Here is a 20,444-nt window from a genome sequence, read left to right as displayed (position 1 = left end):
TTAGTCATCAATGATCATAGCTTAGTTTCCATTTAGTTTTCGTCAGTGAAAATTAAGGTAGTCGACGAAACATTTTTTGTCTAAGTTTTAGTCGACGAAATCAACACTGGTGTGTTTTAACACAAATCTTCTCTTCTGACGCAAACATTTTCAGATTTGTTGATAAAATAAGCTTCGGACGTCACGTAATGCAGTTTCTTGTCTTATCCACATTTACTTATAGCTCACTGTCTGTCTGCCAGTAGGCTCCATGTTCTTTAATCCTCTCTCTATCTGTATACATTTAGACATGTTTAACTTGCATTTCATAATGGAAGTCATTGAGGCTCGGAACGGGCCCAATATGTCCTCATGTTATGTCAGTAATTGTTTCGTATAGTTAACTATGGAATCGTGTGTTTTTGTCACCTAACCCAAGATCCCCGTCACTCTGTCACGACACTCGCAATAGAGGCTATGCGCATGCTTAAAGTGAATGGCACATCGAGTGGCAAATTGAGTGGCAAAGCAACATGCAAAGCGAGTTTAACATTGTTCAACGTTGTTTAATGCAATCAGAGAGGACTTTTCTGCGTGGATGTGTAGGGCTGTCAAGGCCAGAAAGTATTTTTTTTGTGCCACTCAGTAGGCGTTCCCGCATGACTTCCTGGTTTGATGATGATGTCACACGCATACCCTCTATTCCCGTCATTCACCCCAGGCAAGCCCCCCCCCCCCCCAGTTGAACCCCGGCATGCCTATTCTTGGGGGAACATTCTTGCTGAATAAAAGCAGTGCACGTATACAGTTGTAACCTGCAGGGAGCGTTTTTATGACATCCACATGTCGTCTTACGTCATCACAGGCTCTGCTCCACGATGGAATGACTGAGGGGGGGGGGGGGGGGGGGGGGGGGCAGTTGAGAATGGCGAGGGGGCACAGCACATCGCTTTTATAATGGTAGTATAAATCAAAGTAAAACTGAGGGTGCAGCATTTGCTAACTGAGGGTGCCAGGCCCCCCCTCTGGCACCCTGAGGGTGCCAGGCCCCCCCTCTGGCACCCTGAGGGTGCCAGGCCCCCCCTCTGGCACCCTGAGGGTGCCAGGCCCCCCCTCTGGCAACCTGGAGGCACTTAGTGCTCTAAACAGACTTTAAAGTCCATAGACTTTGGCTGGCAAACGATTTATGTTTTGTTTAGTTCTGCGGGCTGTGCGCGCACGCCGTGTCACTTCGAAGTAACAACAAAACAAATTCACAGCTTTTATTTGTTGGGTTGTTAGATATTGTCCAGTGCAGTGAGAGATGTGTGTTGGGTTGTTAGATATTGTCCAGTGCAGTGAGAGCTGTGTGTTGGGTTGTTAGATATTGTCCAGTGCAGTGAGAGCTGTGTGTTGGGTTGTTAGATATTGTCCAGTGCAGTGAGAGCTGTGTGTTGGGTTGTTAGATATTGTCCAGTGCAGTGAGAGCTGTGTGTTGGGTTAGATATTGTTCAGTGCAGTGAGAGCTGTGTGTTGTATTGTTAGATATTGTTCAGTGCAGTGAGAGCTGTGTGTTGGGTTAGATATTGTCCAGTGCAGTGCAGAGCTGTGTGTTGGGTTAGATATTGTCCAGTGCAGTGCAGAGCTGTGTGTTGTGTTAGATATTGTCCAGTGCAGTGAGAGCTGTGTGTTGGGTTGTTAGATATTGTCCAGTGCAGTGAGAGCTGTGTGTTGTGTTGTTAGATATTGTCCAGTGCAGTGAGAGCTGTGTGTTGTGTTAGATATTGTCCAGTGCAGTGAGAGCTGTGTGTTGTGTTATAGATATTGTCCAGTGCAGTGAGAGCTGTGTGTTGGGTTAGATATTGTCCAGTGCAGTGAGAGCTGTGTGTTGGGTTAGATATTGTCCAGTGCAGTGAGAGCTGTGTGTTGGGTTAGATATTGTCCAGTGCAGTGAGAGCTGTGTGTTGGGTTAGATATTGTCCAGTGCAGTGAGAGCTGTGTGTTGGGTTAGATATTGTCCAGTGCAGTGAGAGCTGTGTTGAGGATTCGCCATCCCTTGCAGATGTTGTCATGGGAACGCTCTGCCTCCAGTGAGCATGGGGATCTCTCTCTCTCTCTATCTCTCTCTCTCTCTCTCCCTCCCTCTCGCTCTCCCTCCCCCTCTCTCTCTCTCTCTCCCACTCTCTCTCTCTCTCTCTCTCTCTCTCTCTCTCTCTCTCTCTCTCTCTCTCTCTCCCCCCTCTCTCTCTCTCTCCCCCTCCCTCTCTCTCTCCCCCCCTCCCTCTCTCTCATGTCATGTTCCATGTGCTGTGCTGTAGTGAGTGTTGTGGTGAATGTGTGAACAGACACGTGCCACACATGGAGCTCTCTCTAGACTATTGCATAATGCTGCACTGACTCCACACTGTGTGTAACATGGTGTAGTGAACTACAGAGGCAGGGGGCCTTTTGGGCAAAATAGCAGATCTACAAGCTCACAACGCGTCGCAGAGCGACGCGTTGTGAGCTTGTAGATCTGCTATTTTCGGGACGCAACCCAGCAATCTTTAGCTATAGTGGAGATGCGGTGTTTAAAGGGATTGTGACATAAAAAAAAGGTTTTGGAATTGTCCTTGTTTTTTTTTTAGGTTTTCTAATCTCAATTGCACCCAAAAAACATGAACTTTTAACATTCAGTAGATTTTCTGTGAACTGGGGTTTTCTGGCTCAAACAGGTGCTCTGATTTGCCGGCAGTAAGTGATGTAAGACCCTGCAAATCCCATATATGTCAATGGGATTTGCCAGCAGATGTCACTGTTTTCACTGTGTTGCCTGTTTTCATTGTAGCTCAAAAGGCTTCCAAACCCCAAAGAAAACTTCAGACCACAGAAAATCCACAGAATGTTCAAAGTTCAGGTTTTTTGGGTGTAATTGAGGTCATAAAACCTAAAAGAAAAAAGAAAAAGAAATGAAAATGAATGTCATAAAACCTTTAACGACATGGATTTCTAAACAAATCCTGAAGGCTGTCTTCCGGGCAGGGCATGGAAAAGGAAAGGAGTGGCATTTTGCATTTCTTTCACCATGTAGTAAAACGCTGCATCCTCGGTCTGGAGAGGGCAGTTGTTTTACAGACGGGTACAAGGGCAGTTGTTTTACAGACGGGTAAAAGGGCAGTTGTTTTACAGACGGGTAAAAGGGCAGTTGTTTTACAGACGGGTAAAAGGGCAGTTGTTTTACAGACGGGTACAAGGGCAGTTGTTTTACAGACGGGTACAAGGGCAGTTGTTTTACAGACGGGTAAAAGGGCAGTTGTTTTACAGACGGGTAAAAGGGCAGTTGTTTTACAGACGGGTAAAAGGGCAGTTGTTTTACAGACGGGTAAAAGGGCAGTTGTTTTACAGACGGGTAAAGGGGCAGTTGTTTTACAGACGGGTAAAAGGGCAGTTGTTTTACTGACTGGTACAAGGGCAGTTGTTTTACAGACGGGTACAAGGGCAGTTGTTTTACTGACTGGTACAAGGGCAGTTGTTTTACAGACGGGTACAAGGGCAGTTGTTTTACTGACGGGTACAAGGGCAGGGGCTTTGTCAGACAACTGTCAGGATGTAGAAGACTTTTTTTTTAAATCTGATCTCAGGTCAAAATTGGAAAAAAAACAACCCTCATTCTTACAGCTCACTTTTTCCCCTTTTGTGCAGTATTTAGAAAATGTAGATTTATTTTGGAGAAACTGTTGATTTATCGTCGTTATTGCATGAATGGATAGTTTATTTGTAGTCGTTACGTCCCCCACCAAAGAGCACCAGGTGTTTTTCTTTGTGCAAAAGCGCATTATTGGCTATTTCCCCTAATATATATATATTTTTTGTATATATCCTCTGTTCATAATGTAAATCTACAGCGGCACACTTACTACTTATTTTGATGGAAATAAGTGAATTAGCACTAAAACCCGTCGCCCCAATGAGGGCTTATGGGAAATAGCCAATAATGCGCTTAATTGCACAAAATAACAACTGGACCTCTTACCTGGACCTTACTTGTCCGAAATTCTCCTTTAAAGCAGCACTGTGTAACCTTTTTAATGAATAAAATGGAATTATGCCTTAATCTGTATGGTAGAGTATGTTAATACAATATGACTAAGGAAGAAAAAAAATACATTTAAAAAATGATCATTACAGTACGTGAACATGCACAGTACGTCATTATCAGACTATTTAATTTCTTGTTTATGCCCCAAAATTAGGTTTTGTAGCAATTGCACTATACTATTGCAGACATACTACTTATAGACCTTATATAATTGTGAATTGTTCAATCATGTTCTAATCATGTATACACAACACTTAACCCATCAGAACCGGGAAAAAGTGTGATTTTAGATGTGTGCATTTGGGCTTATTCAAAAATAGCAGATCTACAAGATCACATGCAGCGCATCAGCACTTCACCAGTACTTTTTACGGGTCACATCTGTTGGATGTAACATTGACGTCACCACACACACACACACACACACACACACACACACACACACACACACACACACACACACACACACACACACACACACACACACACACACACACTCACACACACTGTACCGCACCGCAGTAGGTCCTGAGAATGCACAACATTTAAATGTTACATGCCTATATACCTATACCTACGGTGGGACTGGCTCTCTCCCTCCACCTTGTGGCCTCTCTGTGCCATCACAGGAGGTGGTAGAGGTGTAGGTAACTCATTTCCAAACAGAAGGACATTCATTACAGGGATGACAACAAAAGCCTCTGTTGTCACCATGCTGACTGTAAGCACTTTCAGGGGATTTAACCCATTCTGAACGGGCACCCATTTTGGTGTCAGCATCACGTTATGCTTTAGCTATTTAAAAATAGCAGATCTACAAGCTCATATCGCGCCACCGAGTGGCGCGATACGAGCTTGTAGGTCTGCTATTTTTGAAACATCGAAGAACGACTGACATTTTTTAGAATCTGATCTCAGGTCAGAATGGGTTAATCAGACCAGTGTGTGTCCAGTGGAAAACCTCGTATGAATCTGATCTCAGGTCAGAATGGGTTCATCAGACCAGTGTGTGTCCCAGTGGAAAACCTCGTATGAATCTGATCTCAGGTCAGAATGGGTTAATGGGCTCTATTCTGTAGGCACAACAGGTGGTCAATTGGGAAAGACATATAGGGGCCTCTATAGGACCTTCCTTCACAGGTGTTAACAGTGATTCATAATGATGGCTCTGTTGCCTTTAGTGTTCTCAAACGTACGATTTATTTGTTTCAAGGACACCCCATGACCGTGGGAGTATAGTAAATAGAACCAATTTGGTTCCACTTGTACCACTCTCAAAGTTACGTTACGCACCCCCATTTTAGACTTCTAAATCCTAAAAGTTTTCTGAAAAACCTCATGTTTCTGACTATGACTCAGTGGTGCTCAACCTTTTTCATGTCAAAAGGACCCCCAGAGTTATCTGTATTTGGCCGCGGACCCCCCCATCTGAAAATGTTTTTTTTCCAGAAACCTCCCAGAACCAAAGATGTTGTGTTAAAAACGTTCACTCTGAAAGAGTATTTATTCAAAGATTTGCGCCATTTTTTGAAAAATTTTGAAAATTTTGAAAAATCGAAGAACGACTGACATTTTTAGAATCTGATCTCAGGTCAGAATGGGTTAATCAGACCAGTGTGTGAATCTGATCTCAGGTCAGAATGGGTTAAAACACTAAAGGGGTTCCCAAAGGTCCAGACGGGGTTAAGGTGGCATTTGGACCCCATGTATGTACGTGCATGCTCTGTGCTACATGGGATGTAGTTTTTGTCATTGTTTGTCTATGCTGTAATGTTATGTCAGTGGCGTGCACAGATAGACACTAGGGGGTGCTAGAGCACCCCCTGCCCTTTTGGCAATTTTTCTCTTAAATATATATATATTTTTTTCAAATATTGATAAAAAACACTTCTACTATATTATTTAGGCCCCCACAATCTAAAGCTATGTTTCTATGTCAGTGGTTCTTCGATTAAAGAAAAATAGCAGACCTACAAGCTCGTAGCGCGCCACTCGGTGGCGCGCTATGAGCTTGTAGATCTGCTATTTTTCAATAGCTAAATCACCAAAATGGGTTCCCACCCCAAAATGCGCCCTTTTTTTCACTTGAGCACCTGCCCCTCTAAATGTCTGTGCACGCCACTGTGTTATGTTATATGTTTTTTTTTTACGTGGATTGGACTCTTGGAAGACTAGCCGACATGCATGGGCTAAAAGAGATCCAGATCAGATCAGATCAAATCAAATCAAATCAAATCAAATCAAAGGTTCACAAACACTGCGTGAGGCAGACTCTGTGCATCAGATGACTATACCAATCCAAAGAAATGCTTGCTCAGCATTGAGGAGAGCTCTGCAGGTGTTCTAGGTATGGGCTGTGTTGGAATGGATGGATTATTTATACAGTACAATTAGCACAGGCTCTAGTCCAGACAGAGTGACTTACAGTACGGAGGCCTTTGACTACAATAGTAAAATGTACATCATCATCAATACCTGGAAGTTATGAAGGGATGCCTATAGAAGTGGCAAAAAGGGTGAAAGAAAACTACTTTCTGGCCTTGACAGCCCCATACATCCAAACAGAAAGGTCCTATCTGATTGCACTGAACGAAGTTAAACAACTTTAAACTCACTTTGCCACTCACTCTGCCACCCACTACCCTCTATAGACTTGAGTGGCATGGCGACAATGAGAAGCATGGCGCGCTGGGAGTTTGGAAGCGCTCGTTGGAAATACTGTATCACCCGTTTCTAAATGACAGGAGGCAGCAGCATGATTGCGTTTCCAATCTCCTGACACTTAGACAAATAATCACCTTCACGGAATTTCTTGACACAGAAAGTAGCTGCATCATAACATCATTTGACTTTTATAGACCAGTATTGCTTGAAGGTATATTCAGTGATTTCACTTAATTCAAATATCACTTATTTTTTTGTTTTGTTGTGATAATTCTCTCTACTATAGAGTGTGCTGGCCATATAAGGAGTTCCTCCCTGTCCCCAGTTAACCCCTGGGGGTCAAAAAAACCTTTGTTTTCGTTTTTGACTCTCTATCCTGATTGGACGAAAGGCTGGGTCCCACAGCCAAAAACGAAACCTAAGGTTTTTTGAGTGAAATCACTGAATATACCTTTAAATTGCATTTTACATGTTGTGTTCAGAGAGTGTGTGTGAATGCTGTTCAACATTGCCACGTACCACGTGACCACGCACCATTCTGGTCTTATTGCATACACACACACAGGCAGGTTTAGAGTAAAGAATTAGCCTTATTACTATTTATGTTTGTCTTTAATTGTGTGAGAGTGTGTACAGTGTACAGACACATGAAGATGCTATGAACCTGGGGAGGAACAGACAGGCACAGCGTCAAAGATCAGCTCTGTGGAATTAAAGGGACACTTCACCCTTTTTGCAAAAAAATATATGTTAATGACGTTAAGAAGCTTTAGAACACTTTCCTGGGGGTCTTTATGTATGTAATATGTGGTTTTAGATATTTTAGATTGTAGCAGTGAGCACAGTGTCTCTGATGTCATGGACACTGGGGTCACTTCCTTCCTGGACTACATGTTGTCTCAGTAAGACAGCTCTCCCCTATCCACAAGGAGGAGCAGTGCACCAAAGAATTATGGGAATTGTAGTCCAGGAAGGAAGTGAGACCAGTGTTGATGACATCAGAGACACTGGGCTCACTGCTACAATCTAAAATAGCTAAAACCACACATTACACACATAAAGACCCCCAGGAAAGTGTTCTAAAGCTTCTAAACATCATTAACATATATTTTTTTGCAAAAAGGGTGAAGTGTCCCTTTAAGGCTGAGGCCAAAACGCATGAGCGTTCCCAATGAAGGAGAATGTGTGCCAGACCGCCAGCAGTGTTGTTTTTGGCAGCAAATTTAGATTTTAGTTTTAGTCATTTAGTCTCTTGAATATAGTTCTCATTTAGTTTTAGTCACATTTTAGTCACCTGGAATGTTTTAGTGTTAGTCTAGTTTTAGTCGACTAAATATCTTGGTGATGACTGTTTTTACAATCTACAAGCTCTATTTTCAGCATGCAACCGAGTGTAAAATGACTTATACTGGATCTCTTGTCCACTAGTCCCTTCCTAACATTTTAGTCCAGTTTTAATTTGTTGACGGAATTGTCAGTATGTTTAGTCTTAGTTTAATCATCATAGCTTAGTTTTCATCTAGTTTCCGTCAGTGAAAAAAGGTAGTCGACGAACAATTTCCGTCTTAGTTTTAGTCGACGAAATCAACACTGACCGCCAGTGAGTCTCGCATGCTTTATCTTAGAGTGCTGCTTCTTCCCACCTGGGTGGTATTTGATTTAACCCATTCTGACCTGAGATCAGATTCATGCGAGGTTTCCACTGGACACACACTGGTCTGATGAACCCATTCTGACCTGAGATCAGATTCTAAAAATGTCAGTCGTTCTTCGTTTTTTTCAAAAATAGCAGACCTACAAGCTCGTAGCGCGCCACTCGGTGGCGCGCTATGAGCTTGTAGATCTGCTATTTTTCAATAGCTAAAGCATAACATGATGCTGACACCAAAATGGGTGCCCGTTCAGAATGATTTAAGGCACAGCTCACAGCTCATGCAAGCTGCTGCATAGTATAGTTGACATCAGATGCTATGTAAGGGATAATGTATTGCTACAGTGGTCATTGTTGATAGAACATTGTGTGATTGACCTGAAGGTGATTTGTCTATCGACAACGGCTACTTAACCCATTCTGACCTGAGATCAGATTCTAAAAATGTCAGTCGTTCTTCGATTTTTCAAAAATAGCAGACCTACAAGCTCGTAGCGCGCCACTCGGTGGCGCGCTATGAGCTTGTAGATCTGCTATTTTTCAATAGCTAAAGCACAACATGATGCTGACACCAAAACACCTGGTACTAGGAGCAGTGGGGTCCGGGGACCCCCAGGGGTCTTTGAGGGAGTTCCAGGGGGCCCCCAGCTAAATGATAGTTTGGAACCAAATGGACCCTTATGGGTCTGTAACTCTGAGTGTACAAATGGAACCAAATGGACCCTTTTCTTTTCATTGGGTCTCACTACGTTCATGGCTCTGTTGAGGAACCTGACATTCAAGTTCATGAGCAGGCTGGATCGCTCACTGAATATAGACTCATTGGACAGATGACAGACCCAGGCCGTAGTTCTGTAAGGTACACTTCTACCATCAGAGGACACTGAATAGACTCATTGGACAGATGACAGACCCAGGCCGTAGTTCTGTAAGGTACACTTCTACCATCAGAGGACACTGAATGGACTCATTGGACAGATGACAGACCCAGGCTGTAGTTCTGTAAGGTACACTTCTACCATCAGAGGACACTGAATGGACTCATTGGACAGATGACAGACCCAGGCCGTATCTCTGTAAGGTACACTTCTACCATCAGAGGACACTGAATGGACTCATTGGACAGATGACAGACCCAGGCTGTAGTTCTGTAAGGTACACTTCTACCATCAGAGGACACTGAATGGACTCATTGGACAGATGACAGACCCAGGCCGTATCTCTGTAAGGTACACTTCTACCATCAGAGGACACTGAATGGACTCATTGGACAGATGACAGACCCAGGCCGTAGTTCTGTAAGGTACACTTCTACCATCAGAGGACACTGAATGGACTCATTGGACAGATGACAGACCCAGGCCGTAGTTCTGTAAGGTACACTTCTACCATCAGAGGACACTGAATGGACTCATTGGACAGATGACAGACCCAGGCCGTAGTTCTGTAAGGTACACTTCTACCATCAGAGGACACTGAATGGACTCATTGGACAGATGACAGACCCAGGCTGTAGTTCTGTAAGGTACACTTCTACCATCAGAGGACACTGAATGGACTCATTGGACAGATGACAGACCCAGGCCGTAGTTCTGTAAGGTACACTTCTACCATCAGAGGACACTGAATGGACTCATTGGACAGATGACAGACCCAGGCCGTAGTTCTGTAAGGTACACTTCTACCATCAGAGGACACTGAATGGACTCATTGGACAGATGACAGACCCAGGCCGTAGTTCTGTAAGGTACACTTCTACCATCAGAGGACACTGAATGGACTCATTGGACAGATGACAGACCCAGGCCGTAGTTCTGTAAGGTACACTTCTACCATCAGAGGACACTGAATGGACTCATTGGACAGATGACAGACCCAGGCTGTAGTTCTGTAAGGTACACTTCTACCATCAGAGGACACTGAATGGACTCATTGGACAGATGACAGACCCAGGCTGTAGTTCTGTAAGGTACACTTCTACCATCAGAGGACACTGGCATGATTGCCTTGCCTAGAGTAACCTGTGGGGCTGGGTAAATGTACTGTATTTTTTTTATTTTTTTTATTCTCGTCTTACCTTGTGGGCCACGAGCCTGCAATCAGGTTTATATTGCTATAGAGTGTGTGTTCAGTAACAGTGTTAAATAGCTCTATATTGTGACAGTAATCCAGTAATCGTGGGTAGCTACTTGGACGTAAGTCAGGACTTGATCACCCCGGCTGGGTCACCTCAGTGATGGGTATGATGTTGCGAGACCCGAAACCCCAATGACCTTTGACCTTGGGATACATTACTACGTCCCAGGTGATGACCTTTCACCTTGTCCCAGGTGCATCCATGCAATGCTTTTTTTTTTTTTTTTTCTAGTAAGTCAACAACTGTGCTTGACTCCAAACCCCTTCACATTATGGTGTGATTATTATTATTATTATTATTTTATTTATTATTGAGAGCTTAGATCTGTATATAGCCATAGATCTGCTATTTGTCTATGTTTTTATCTCTATTTGTCCAACAAACCCAAACTGTTCTTCTTCATGGTGACCCAGCAGCATGGACCAGAAGGTTATCTGGTGACAGGAGAGATGATCAGAGGAGCAGAGTTTATACCACCAGCATTAAGACCTGGACTGAAGAATGGAAATAGTTTCTCAGTGAAGGAGCAGCCAGTGTAAGAGTAGAGGAGAACTCTGGTGTCCACGTCATAAAAGGAGACCAGACCCTCCTCATAGTCCACAAACACTCCCACTTTCTGGAGCTTCTCTCTTACAGGGAGGCGGACACGAGGGTCAGCAGCAGCCTTGTACTCATTTCCATTCCTCCTTATAGTCCAGTAACCTTTGTTGGCTCTCATTGTGATGAATCCCTTCCTGTCGATGGACTCTCTGACCACTCCTACACCCCACACAGTCTTCCCTCCAACCTGAACCTCGTAGTAAAACCTTCCTGAGGAGAATCCTTGTTTTCCTAAGACATTGACACCTTCAGAGAATCTCTCTGTGTTGTCAGGGAGATTCTTCCTTACGTTTCCATGACTCACTTGTTTTCCATCCTCAGACAGGATGAGGCCAGGATGTGCTGTATCGGGGTCCAGAGTTACATCCACCTCATATTGTTGGATCCTCCTCAGCTCGGCATCACACAGCTGCTTCTTCAGCTCGGCATCACACAGCTGCTTCTTCAGCTCGGCATCACACAGCTGCTTCTTCAGCTCGGCATCACACAGCTGCTTCTTCAGCTCGGCATCACACAGCTGCTTCTTCAGCTCGGCATCACACAGCTGCTTCTTCAGCTCGGCATCACACAGCTGCTTCTTCAGCTCGGCATCACACAGCTGCTTCTTCATCTCCTGACCGAGTGTCTTCTCCAGCTGAGACACAGCAGTCCTCAATGTGTCCACATGTGAAGACAGATGGACTTTGACCTTTGTCCAGTCCTTGGCGGGTCTCCACTCTGTGTTGATGGATTTGGAGTTCTGGAGGAGGTGGTCCTCAGTGTGCAAGATCTGTTTCAGCTCAGAGATTCTCTTCTCTAACTGAGTGACTTCCTGTTGCAGATCTTCAATGAAGCCTTCAGCCTGTTTCTCTGTTGTTTTCTGTTTATCTTCAATGCCATCAATGAGCTCAGCCTGGCTTCTCTCAATACAGCTGATCAGAGCAGTGAAGACCTGCACACTGACGGCTATGACTGCATCTGCATCTTTCCTGCTGAGCTCTACTGAGCGTTTGACCTCTTCAGTCTTCTCTCCTGGATCATCTGCTGAACTTCATCCTGTGTCTTTGCTTCATATCCTTCTTTCAACGTGTGGTTCCTGAACTGTTGAACCATCTCAGAATCCTTAACGTCCCAGTAAGGTGTGATACAGGCTTTGCAGTAGTTGTGTCCACATGGAGTGCTGACCGGATCAGTGAACACCTCCATACAGATGGAACACAGCAAGTGATCTTCAGACAGGAGACCGCTGGCAGACGCCATTTCTGCTCGTCGCTGAGAAGATAGACGTGACTTCAGCGACGCTCACAGAGGGACTCTGAATAGCCAATCACAGGCAAGGAGAGGTCTGTGGTTCCAGCCAATCAGAGGCAAGGAGAGGTCTGTGGTTCCAGCCAATCAGAGACAAGGAGAGGACTGTGGCACTGAGGGAGAATGGACTGATGTTCTGAGCTTCAGTTGGTAGTCTCCAGTATCTGTAAACTGATTGGTTGGTAGACTCCAGTATCTGTAAACTGATTGGTTGGTAGTCTCCAGTATCTGTAAAGTGATTGGTTGGTAGACTCCAGTATCTGTAAAGTGATTGGTTGGTAGACTCCAGTATCTGTAAAGTGATTGGTTGGTAGTCTCCAGTATCTGTAAAGTGATTGGTTGGTAGACTCCAGTATCTGTAAACTGATTGGTTGGTAGTCTCCAGTATCTGTAAAGTGATTGGTTGGTAGACTCCAGTATCTGTAAACTGATTGGTTGGTAGTCTCCAGTATCTGTAAAGTGATTGGTTGGTAGACTCCAGTATCTGTAAACTGATTGGTTGGTAGACTCCAGTATCTGTAAAGTGATTGGTTGGTAGACTCCAGTATCTGTAAACTGATTGGTTGGTAGTCTCCAGTATCTGTAAAGTGATTGGTTGGTAAACTCCAGTATCTGTAAAGTCATTCTGCGTCGTCTTATATCTCCCGTCTGGTAAGATGACTACGTCATCCCTCTGATGTCACTATGCCCCGGCATGTCCATATAAGGAGTTTCCACCGTAGCTATGCCCCAATATGGTGCATGTACAGTACACAGGTGGCAAGGAATATCAGCTGGATTTGAAGCCCACTTTCTGAATACCTTAAGTTCCCATTGAAGGGGAATACCACTCGTTTACAACATTGAGCTACGTCATTAATCTACCTTAGAGATGTTGTGTGGAAATAATAATAATAACTAGAAACAAAATTTCAAGAAATTTTACTGGGTGCCTGAAGCTCGCCAAGTCTGTGCAGCATTTGAGCCCTGTTTTAATGCTAACATGCTAATATGCTAACATGCTAATATGCTAACATGCTAATGCTAATATGCTAACATGATAATGCTAACATGCTAATGCTATCATGCTAACATGCTAATGCTAACATGCTAATGCTAACATGCTAATGCTAACATGCTAATGCTAACATGCTAACATGCTAATCCTAACATGCTAACATGCTAATGTTAACATGCTGCTAACATGCTAACATGCTAATGCTATCATGCTAACATGCTAATGCTAACATGCTAATGCTATCATGCTAATGCTATCATGCTAATGCTAACATGCTAATATGCTAACATGCTAATGCTAACATGCTGATGCTAACATGCTAATGCTAACATGCTAATATGCTAACATGCTAATGCTAACATGCTAACATGCTAATGCTAATATGCTAACATGCTAATGCTAATATGCTAACATGCTAATGCTAAGATGTCTGAGCTGTAAGGGTCCATTTGGTTTCGTTCAGGGGGGGCGGCCCGGTTCCGGCGAGCCGCCCTGCTTCTGAAACGGTCGAGAAATGACAGAGCTACGTGTTTCCCCGATTTTCTCCATTGACTTTCAATGTGTGTGTGTGCGTGCACATGTGTGCATGTGCGTGCATGTGCGTTCTTGTGTGCGCGTGTTTGAGAGGTGGTCAACTTGACCTTGAATCATTAAAGGTATATTCAGTGATTTCACTTAATTCAAATATCACTTATTTTTTTGTTTTGTTGTGATAATCCTCCCTACTATAGAGTGTGCTGGCCATATAAGGAGTTCCTCCCTGTCCCCAGTTAACCCCTGGGGGTCAAAAAACCTTAGGTTTCGTTTTTGACTCTCTATCCTGATTGGACGAAAGGCTGGGTCCCACAGCCAAAAACGAAACCTAAGGTTTTTTGAGTGAAATCACTGAATATACCTTTAACAAAGTATCAATTTCACCTGGGCTAGGGCTAGTCTATGCGAATGCAAACACTATTGAAAGTTAAAACCACACTGACTCAGTGAGAGAACGTATGTCCGAACAAATTGCTCTATCGCAAAAAGTAAACGTCAAATGCAATTTTTGTTTTCGCCGTGAGTGACCCGAGACATTGAGGTACGCCGTGTGCGATCGTGGTATTGGTACGATAAAAAACGTGGTTATGAGAGCGAGTTAAGAAATTGTGTTTGTGATGAAAAAATTGCTGACTCATTCATGCATTTAACATGGAGTTGTATGACACATTATGATGGTACACCTGTCGCTTTCAGGGCTGTAGTTCACGTACCGTATGAATCTGGGCTGTGGTTGTGACATTGGGTGAAAGAGGACGAGTGTGGCTACAAAATTACCGAAACCCATGCGTGTAAAGTTAATATTTTGGCCGTGATGACGATTTGTTTGGAGAATTTCGCTACAGTCTTCAGATTGGCTTCTCCCTCTGACCCGCTCTCTCTCTGGCCGTGCGACACTGAGAGTCGAGATTTTTGCTCAGACCACACACACTTTGAACTGCGATAGCGGGCAAACCGTGCAACGTATTCGAATTCCGTCTGAACCACAACAAAGTCGATGGCCTCGTGTGCTGTTTGAGGTTTAAATCGTGTTTCTACGTAACATTATGCCAGAGTAATGTGGCTCCAAAGTAACGTGTCGTTTTCTGTTTTTACCCGCGTTTCCCCATTGACTTTGCATGGGGCATTTTTCGCGTCGTTTATTGCGAATTACGTCGGCACGGTAACCCGAAACGGAAAGAAAAGCACAAGCACACCATTCCCGGCCGAGCCGCACGTTTCGATGTATATATTGTGGGGCTTTGGTAAACCGTGCGGCCGGCCATAGACGTCAAAGTTTCGTGTCTTGATTATTATTGCGATTAAGTATGTGTTGCGGATTTCAACCTGTGTTTCTGCCATTGCATGGCAGGCACCCAGAATAATAAATAAAGTCCCTGCCTCCTGGAACTGCGTTTCAGTAAACACTCCTTAACCCATTCTGACCTGAGATCAGATTCTAAAAAATGTCAGTCGTTCTTCGATTTTTCAAAAATAGCAGACCTACAAGCTCGAGCTTGAGCTTGTAGATCTGCTATTTTTCAATAGCTAAAGCATAACATGATGCCAACACCAAAATGGGTGCCCGGTCAGAATGGGTTAATGTCAGATCTAATTCAGTCCATTTGGTTCCATCTGTATGGGAAACACTGCTCTGACTCTGAAAGCTTGTTCCCCTGTCAACTAAAATGCTCAATCAGGGATTGCCGAATGCACTTTAATGACTATAGTTGCACTTTATCAAGGGAATGTGTGCAATATCTCTGTTTTGTGTATGTTGGGTGTTTCATGGTGTTTTTCCTTGTCGTATGTGAACGTGTCTGTTATCTGTATGCAGTTGTGACTCTGTCTCCAAGACACATTTCTCCCAAGGGAGACAAATAAAGATAACCTTGAACCTTGAAAGCGCTCCAAATGGAACCAAATGGACCTGTGCGGGTCCATTTGGTTCCATTTGGAGCGCGTCCAACCCAGAGTTAGAAAATGATAAAGCGCGTGAACGGTAAATGGTGCATTTTATATAGCGCCTTTATCCAAGGTGCATTACATTCACACACACACACATTCAAACACCGATGCCAGAGGAAACCATGCAAGGCACCAACCTGCACATCAGGAGCAATCAGGGGTTCCGATCAGTGTCTTGCTCAAGGACACTTCACAGGGATCGAACCAGGAACCTTGCGGTTCCCATCCGGCCACTCTACCCCTGAGCCACCGCCGCTGTATAGTTCATAGACCCCAGCTGAACTGGTTTATCCGTAACGTAACGTGAACGATATTATGATATCAACATGTCACACATTACGCACAGCAGGATAAACGGGTTAACTCTCAGAGTTAAATTAACATTGATTTTACTATATAAATATGCGGGTCCCAGAGATAGAAATGCCATTAAATGGGGGTCCCGTAGACTAATTCATGTCAAACTGGGGGTCCTTGAAATTAAACGGGTTCAGAATCACTGCTAGAGCTGTAAAAAAATCTTCTCTTATGGGGGTCCCTGGCATATCTCTTCAAATGGGGGTCCGCGGGGCTAATTAGTGTCAATTTGGGGGTCCTTGACGTGAAAAGGTTTGGGACCCACTGCTATAGGAGCAGCGGTTACAGGACCCACTGCTATAGGAGCAGCGGTTACAGGACCCACTGCTATAGGAGCAGCGGTTACAGGACCCACTGCTATAGGAGCAGCGGTTACAGGACCCACTGCTATAGGAGCAGCGGTTACAGGACCCACTCCTATAGGAGCAGCGGTTACAGGACCCACTGCTATAGGAGCAGCGGTTACAGGACCCACTGCTATAGGAGCAGCGGTTACAGGACCCACTGCTATAGGAGCAGCGGTTACAGGACCCACTGCTATAGGAGCAGCGGTTACAGGACCCACTGCTATAGGAGCAGCGGTTACAGGACCCACTGCTATAGGAGCAGCGGTTACAGGACCCACTGCTATAGGAGCAGCGGTTACAGGACCCACTGCTATAGGAGCAGCGGTTACAGGACCCACTGCTATAGGAGCAGCGGTTACAGGACCCACTGCTATAGGAGCAGCGGTTACAGGACCCACTGCTATAGGAGCAGCGGTTACAGGACCCACTGCTATAGGAGCAGCGGTTACAGGACCCACTGCTATAGGAGCAGCGGTTACAGGACCCACTGCTATAGGAGCAGCGGTTACAGGACCCACTGCTATAGGAGCAGCGGTTACAGGACCCACTGCTATAGGAGCAGCGGTTACAGGACCCACTGCTATAGGAGCAGCGGTTACAGGACCCACTACTATAGGAGCAGCGGTTACAGGGCCCACTACTATAGGAGCAGCGGTTACAGGACCCACTGCTATAGGAGCAGCGGTTACAGGACCCACTGCTATAGGAGCAGCGGTTACAGGACCCACTACTATAGGAGCAGCGGTTACAGGGCCCACTACTATAGGAGCAGCGGTTACAGGACCCACTACTATAGGAGCAGCGGTTACAGGACCCACTGCTATAGGAGCAGCGGTTACAGGGCCCACTGCTATAGGAGCAGCGGTTACAGGACCCACTGCTATAGGAGCAGCGGTTACAGGACCCACTGCTATAGGAGCAGCGGTTACAGGACCCACTGCTATAGGAGCAGCGGTTACAGGACCCACTACTATAGGAGCAGCGGTTACAGGACCCACTACTATAGGAGCAGCGGTTACAGGACCCACTGCTATAGGAGCAGCGGTTACAGGACCCACTGCTATAGGAGCAGCGGTTACAGGACCCACTACTATAGGAGCAGCGGTTACAGGACCCACTGCTATAGGAGCAGCGGTTACAGGACCCACTGCTATAGGAGCAGCGGTTACAGGACCCACTACTATAGGAGCAGCGGTTACAGGACCCACTACTATAGGAGCAGCGGTTACAGGACCCACTGCTATAGGAGCAGCGGTTACAGGACCCACTGCTATAGGAGCAGCGGTTACAGGACCCACTGCTATAGGAGCAGCGGTTACAGGACCCACTGCTATAGGAGCAGCGGTTACAGGACCCACTGCTATAGGAGCAGCGGTTACAGGACCCACTACTATAGGAGCAGCGGTTACAGGACCCACTACTATAGGAGCAGCGGTTACAGGACCCACTGCTATAGGAGCAGCGGTTACAGGACCCACTGCTATAGGAGCAGCGGTTACAGGACCCACTACTATAGGAGCAGCGGTTACAGGACCCACTACTATAGGAGCAGCGGTTACAGGACCCACTGCTATAGGAGCAGCGGTTACAGGACCCACTGCTATAGGAGCAGCGGTTACAGGACCCACTGCTATAGGAGCAGCGGTTACAGGACCCACTGCTATAGGAGCAGCGGTTACAGGACCCACTGCTATAGGAGCAGCGGTTACAGGACCCACTACTATAGGAGCAGCGGTTACAGGACCCACTACTATAGGAGCAGCGGTTACAGGACCCACTGCTATAGGAGCAGCGGTTACAGGGCCCACTACTATAGGAGCAGCGGTTACAGGACCCACTGCTATAGGAGCAGCGTTTACAGGGCTCTATAGGAGCAGCGGTTACAGGGCTCTATAGGAGCAGCGGTTACAGGGCTCTATAGGAGCAGCGGTTACAGGACCCACTGCTATAGGAGCAGCGTTTACAGGGCTCTATAGGAGCAGCGTTTACAGGGCTCTATAGGAGCAGCGGTTACAGGGCTCTATGGGAGCAGCGTTTGCAGGGCTCTATAGGAGCAGCGGTTACAGGGCTCTATAGGAGCAGCGTTTACAGGGCTCTATAGGAGCAGCGTTTACAGGGCTCTATAGGAGCAGCGGTTACAGGACCCACTGCTATAGGAGCAGCGGTTACAGGGCTCTGCAGCGGTTACAGGGCTCTATAAGAGCAGCGGTTACAGGACCCACTGCTATAGGAGCAGCGGTTACAGGGCTCTATAGGAGCAGCGGTTACAGGGCTCTATAGGAGCAGCGGTTACAGGGCTCTGTAGGAGCAGCGTTTACAGGGCTCTATAGGAGCAGCGGTTACAGGGCTCTATAGGAGCAGCGGTTACAGGGCTCTATAGGAGCAGCGGTTACAGGGCTCTATAGGAGCAGCGTTTACAGGGCTCTATAGGAGCAGCGGTTACAGGGCTCTATAGGAGCAGCGTTTACAGGGCTCTATAGGAGCAGCGTTTACAGGGCTCTATAGGAGCAGCGTTTACAGGGCTCTATAGGAGCAGCGTTTACAGGGCTCTATAGGAGCAGCGGTTACAGGGCTCCAGGGTCTTGTTTCAAGGTCACTTTGACACTCTGGGAGGACACGGGGATCGAACCCTTTCCCTCTTCCCCCCAGAAGGCCGTTCACCCACCGCTCTACCTCCTGAGCCACTGCCATCCTCTGTGTGTGTGTGTGTGTGTGTGCGTGTGGGTGTGTGTGTGTGTGTGTGTGTGTGTGTGTGTGTGTGTGTGTGTGTGTGTGTGTGTTTTGACGCGTGTTTGAGTGAATGAGAGGCACACATACATCTTGTAGGTCATATAATATTCATGAGCGTACTTCATGAGGGATTAATTGAACAAGGTGACGTTGTTTAATTTTGAAAGATGGATGATGACTTTGCAATCGGTTGTGTTTATGAATATTGTATGCCTTTCATCTCCTCTTCCCGTTCAATTTGCAAGGTAGACACATTCATTCAGACATTGTGTAGCCGGCCGGCAGGCAGACAGACAGGCAGGCAGGCAGACAGGCAGGCAGGCAGGCAGGCATGCAGGCAGGCAGGCAGGCAGGCAGGCAGGCAGACAGACAGGCAGGCAGACAGACATACGTTTCAGGACCATAGATAGTTCCTCTGCTATTCTCTGCCAGTAGGCCTACGGGAGGGGGCGCAATAATCACACTCTAGCCTCGTTTTTGTGTGCTGTAGTGTAGGGTAGCTACTGTATGGAGCTATAGATTATTCAATAATGGTCTTTACTGTAAATACATTTGCTACAGTATTTTGTCAGTGCTGTGGTGGTGTGTGTGCATTATTATATAACCATGTGTAGTAGCGGCTGCTAATAAGTAGCCTATGAGAGAGAGAGGGAGAGAGACGCTAGGTTAAAGCATGAATGGTGATCTCCTAATGGAACATGGGGACTCGGTCCGCGTAGCGTCCAATGTGCCTTCATTCATTCTGCTCTGCTGCTGGTCATGGAAACTTGACAAAACCTCCGCGGAGCCTTCATTATAAACCTATCATTCTGGATTAGCTGGAGCCGAAAGTTATAACCTCCTCTTCTGATCACAACAACAAGCACGCGTCGCTGCACAGTGCACGCACGCAGCGGCAGTATAGGCTACTATAGAGCAGCTGTATCCATTTAAGATCATTATCATCATCATCGGCCTACGCACCGGTTTCATTCAAACACAAAACCAAGCGGCAGCACCGCGACGTTCGCCCTCCTCCTCTCCTCTCCTCTCCTCTCCTCTCCTCCTCCTCGCCTGGTCGTGGCTCTAATAGCCTGCGGACTGACGGACCGCCGGCTCGCTCGCTGTGGTGGTGGTGGCGGTCCGCTGCTGTGTGCTCCGGGAGAGCGTCCATCCAC

General features: G+C 46.0%; 1 protein-coding gene across 1 annotated transcript; it reads right to left on the bottom strand.

Moving 5' to 3' along the window:
* Nucleotides 1-10,918: 10,918 nt before the first annotated feature.
* Nucleotides 10,919-12,327, bottom strand: LOC310855762 (E3 ubiquitin-protein ligase TRIM39-like; the record flags this gene model as incomplete). The annotated part of the gene is made up of 3 exons (XM_083760898.1): nucleotides 10,919-11,474; nucleotides 11,658-11,999; nucleotides 12,083-12,327. 3 exons carry the CDS (start codon nucleotides 12,325-12,327, stop codon nucleotides 10,919-10,921), a joined length of 1,143 nt encoding a protein of 380 aa, XP_083617024.1.
* Between the last annotated feature and the right edge of the window lie 8,117 nt (nucleotides 12,328-20,444).

Source organism: Protomyctophum parallelum (genome assembly GCF_964188405.1).
Source record: "Protomyctophum parallelum genome assembly, chromosome: 1".
NCBI classification, from domain to species: domain Eukaryota; kingdom Metazoa; phylum Chordata; class Actinopteri; order Myctophiformes; family Myctophidae; genus Protomyctophum; species Protomyctophum parallelum.
The sequence above is the reverse complement of the archived record's forward strand: the minus strand, read 5'-3'. Positions and strand labels throughout refer to the sequence as shown.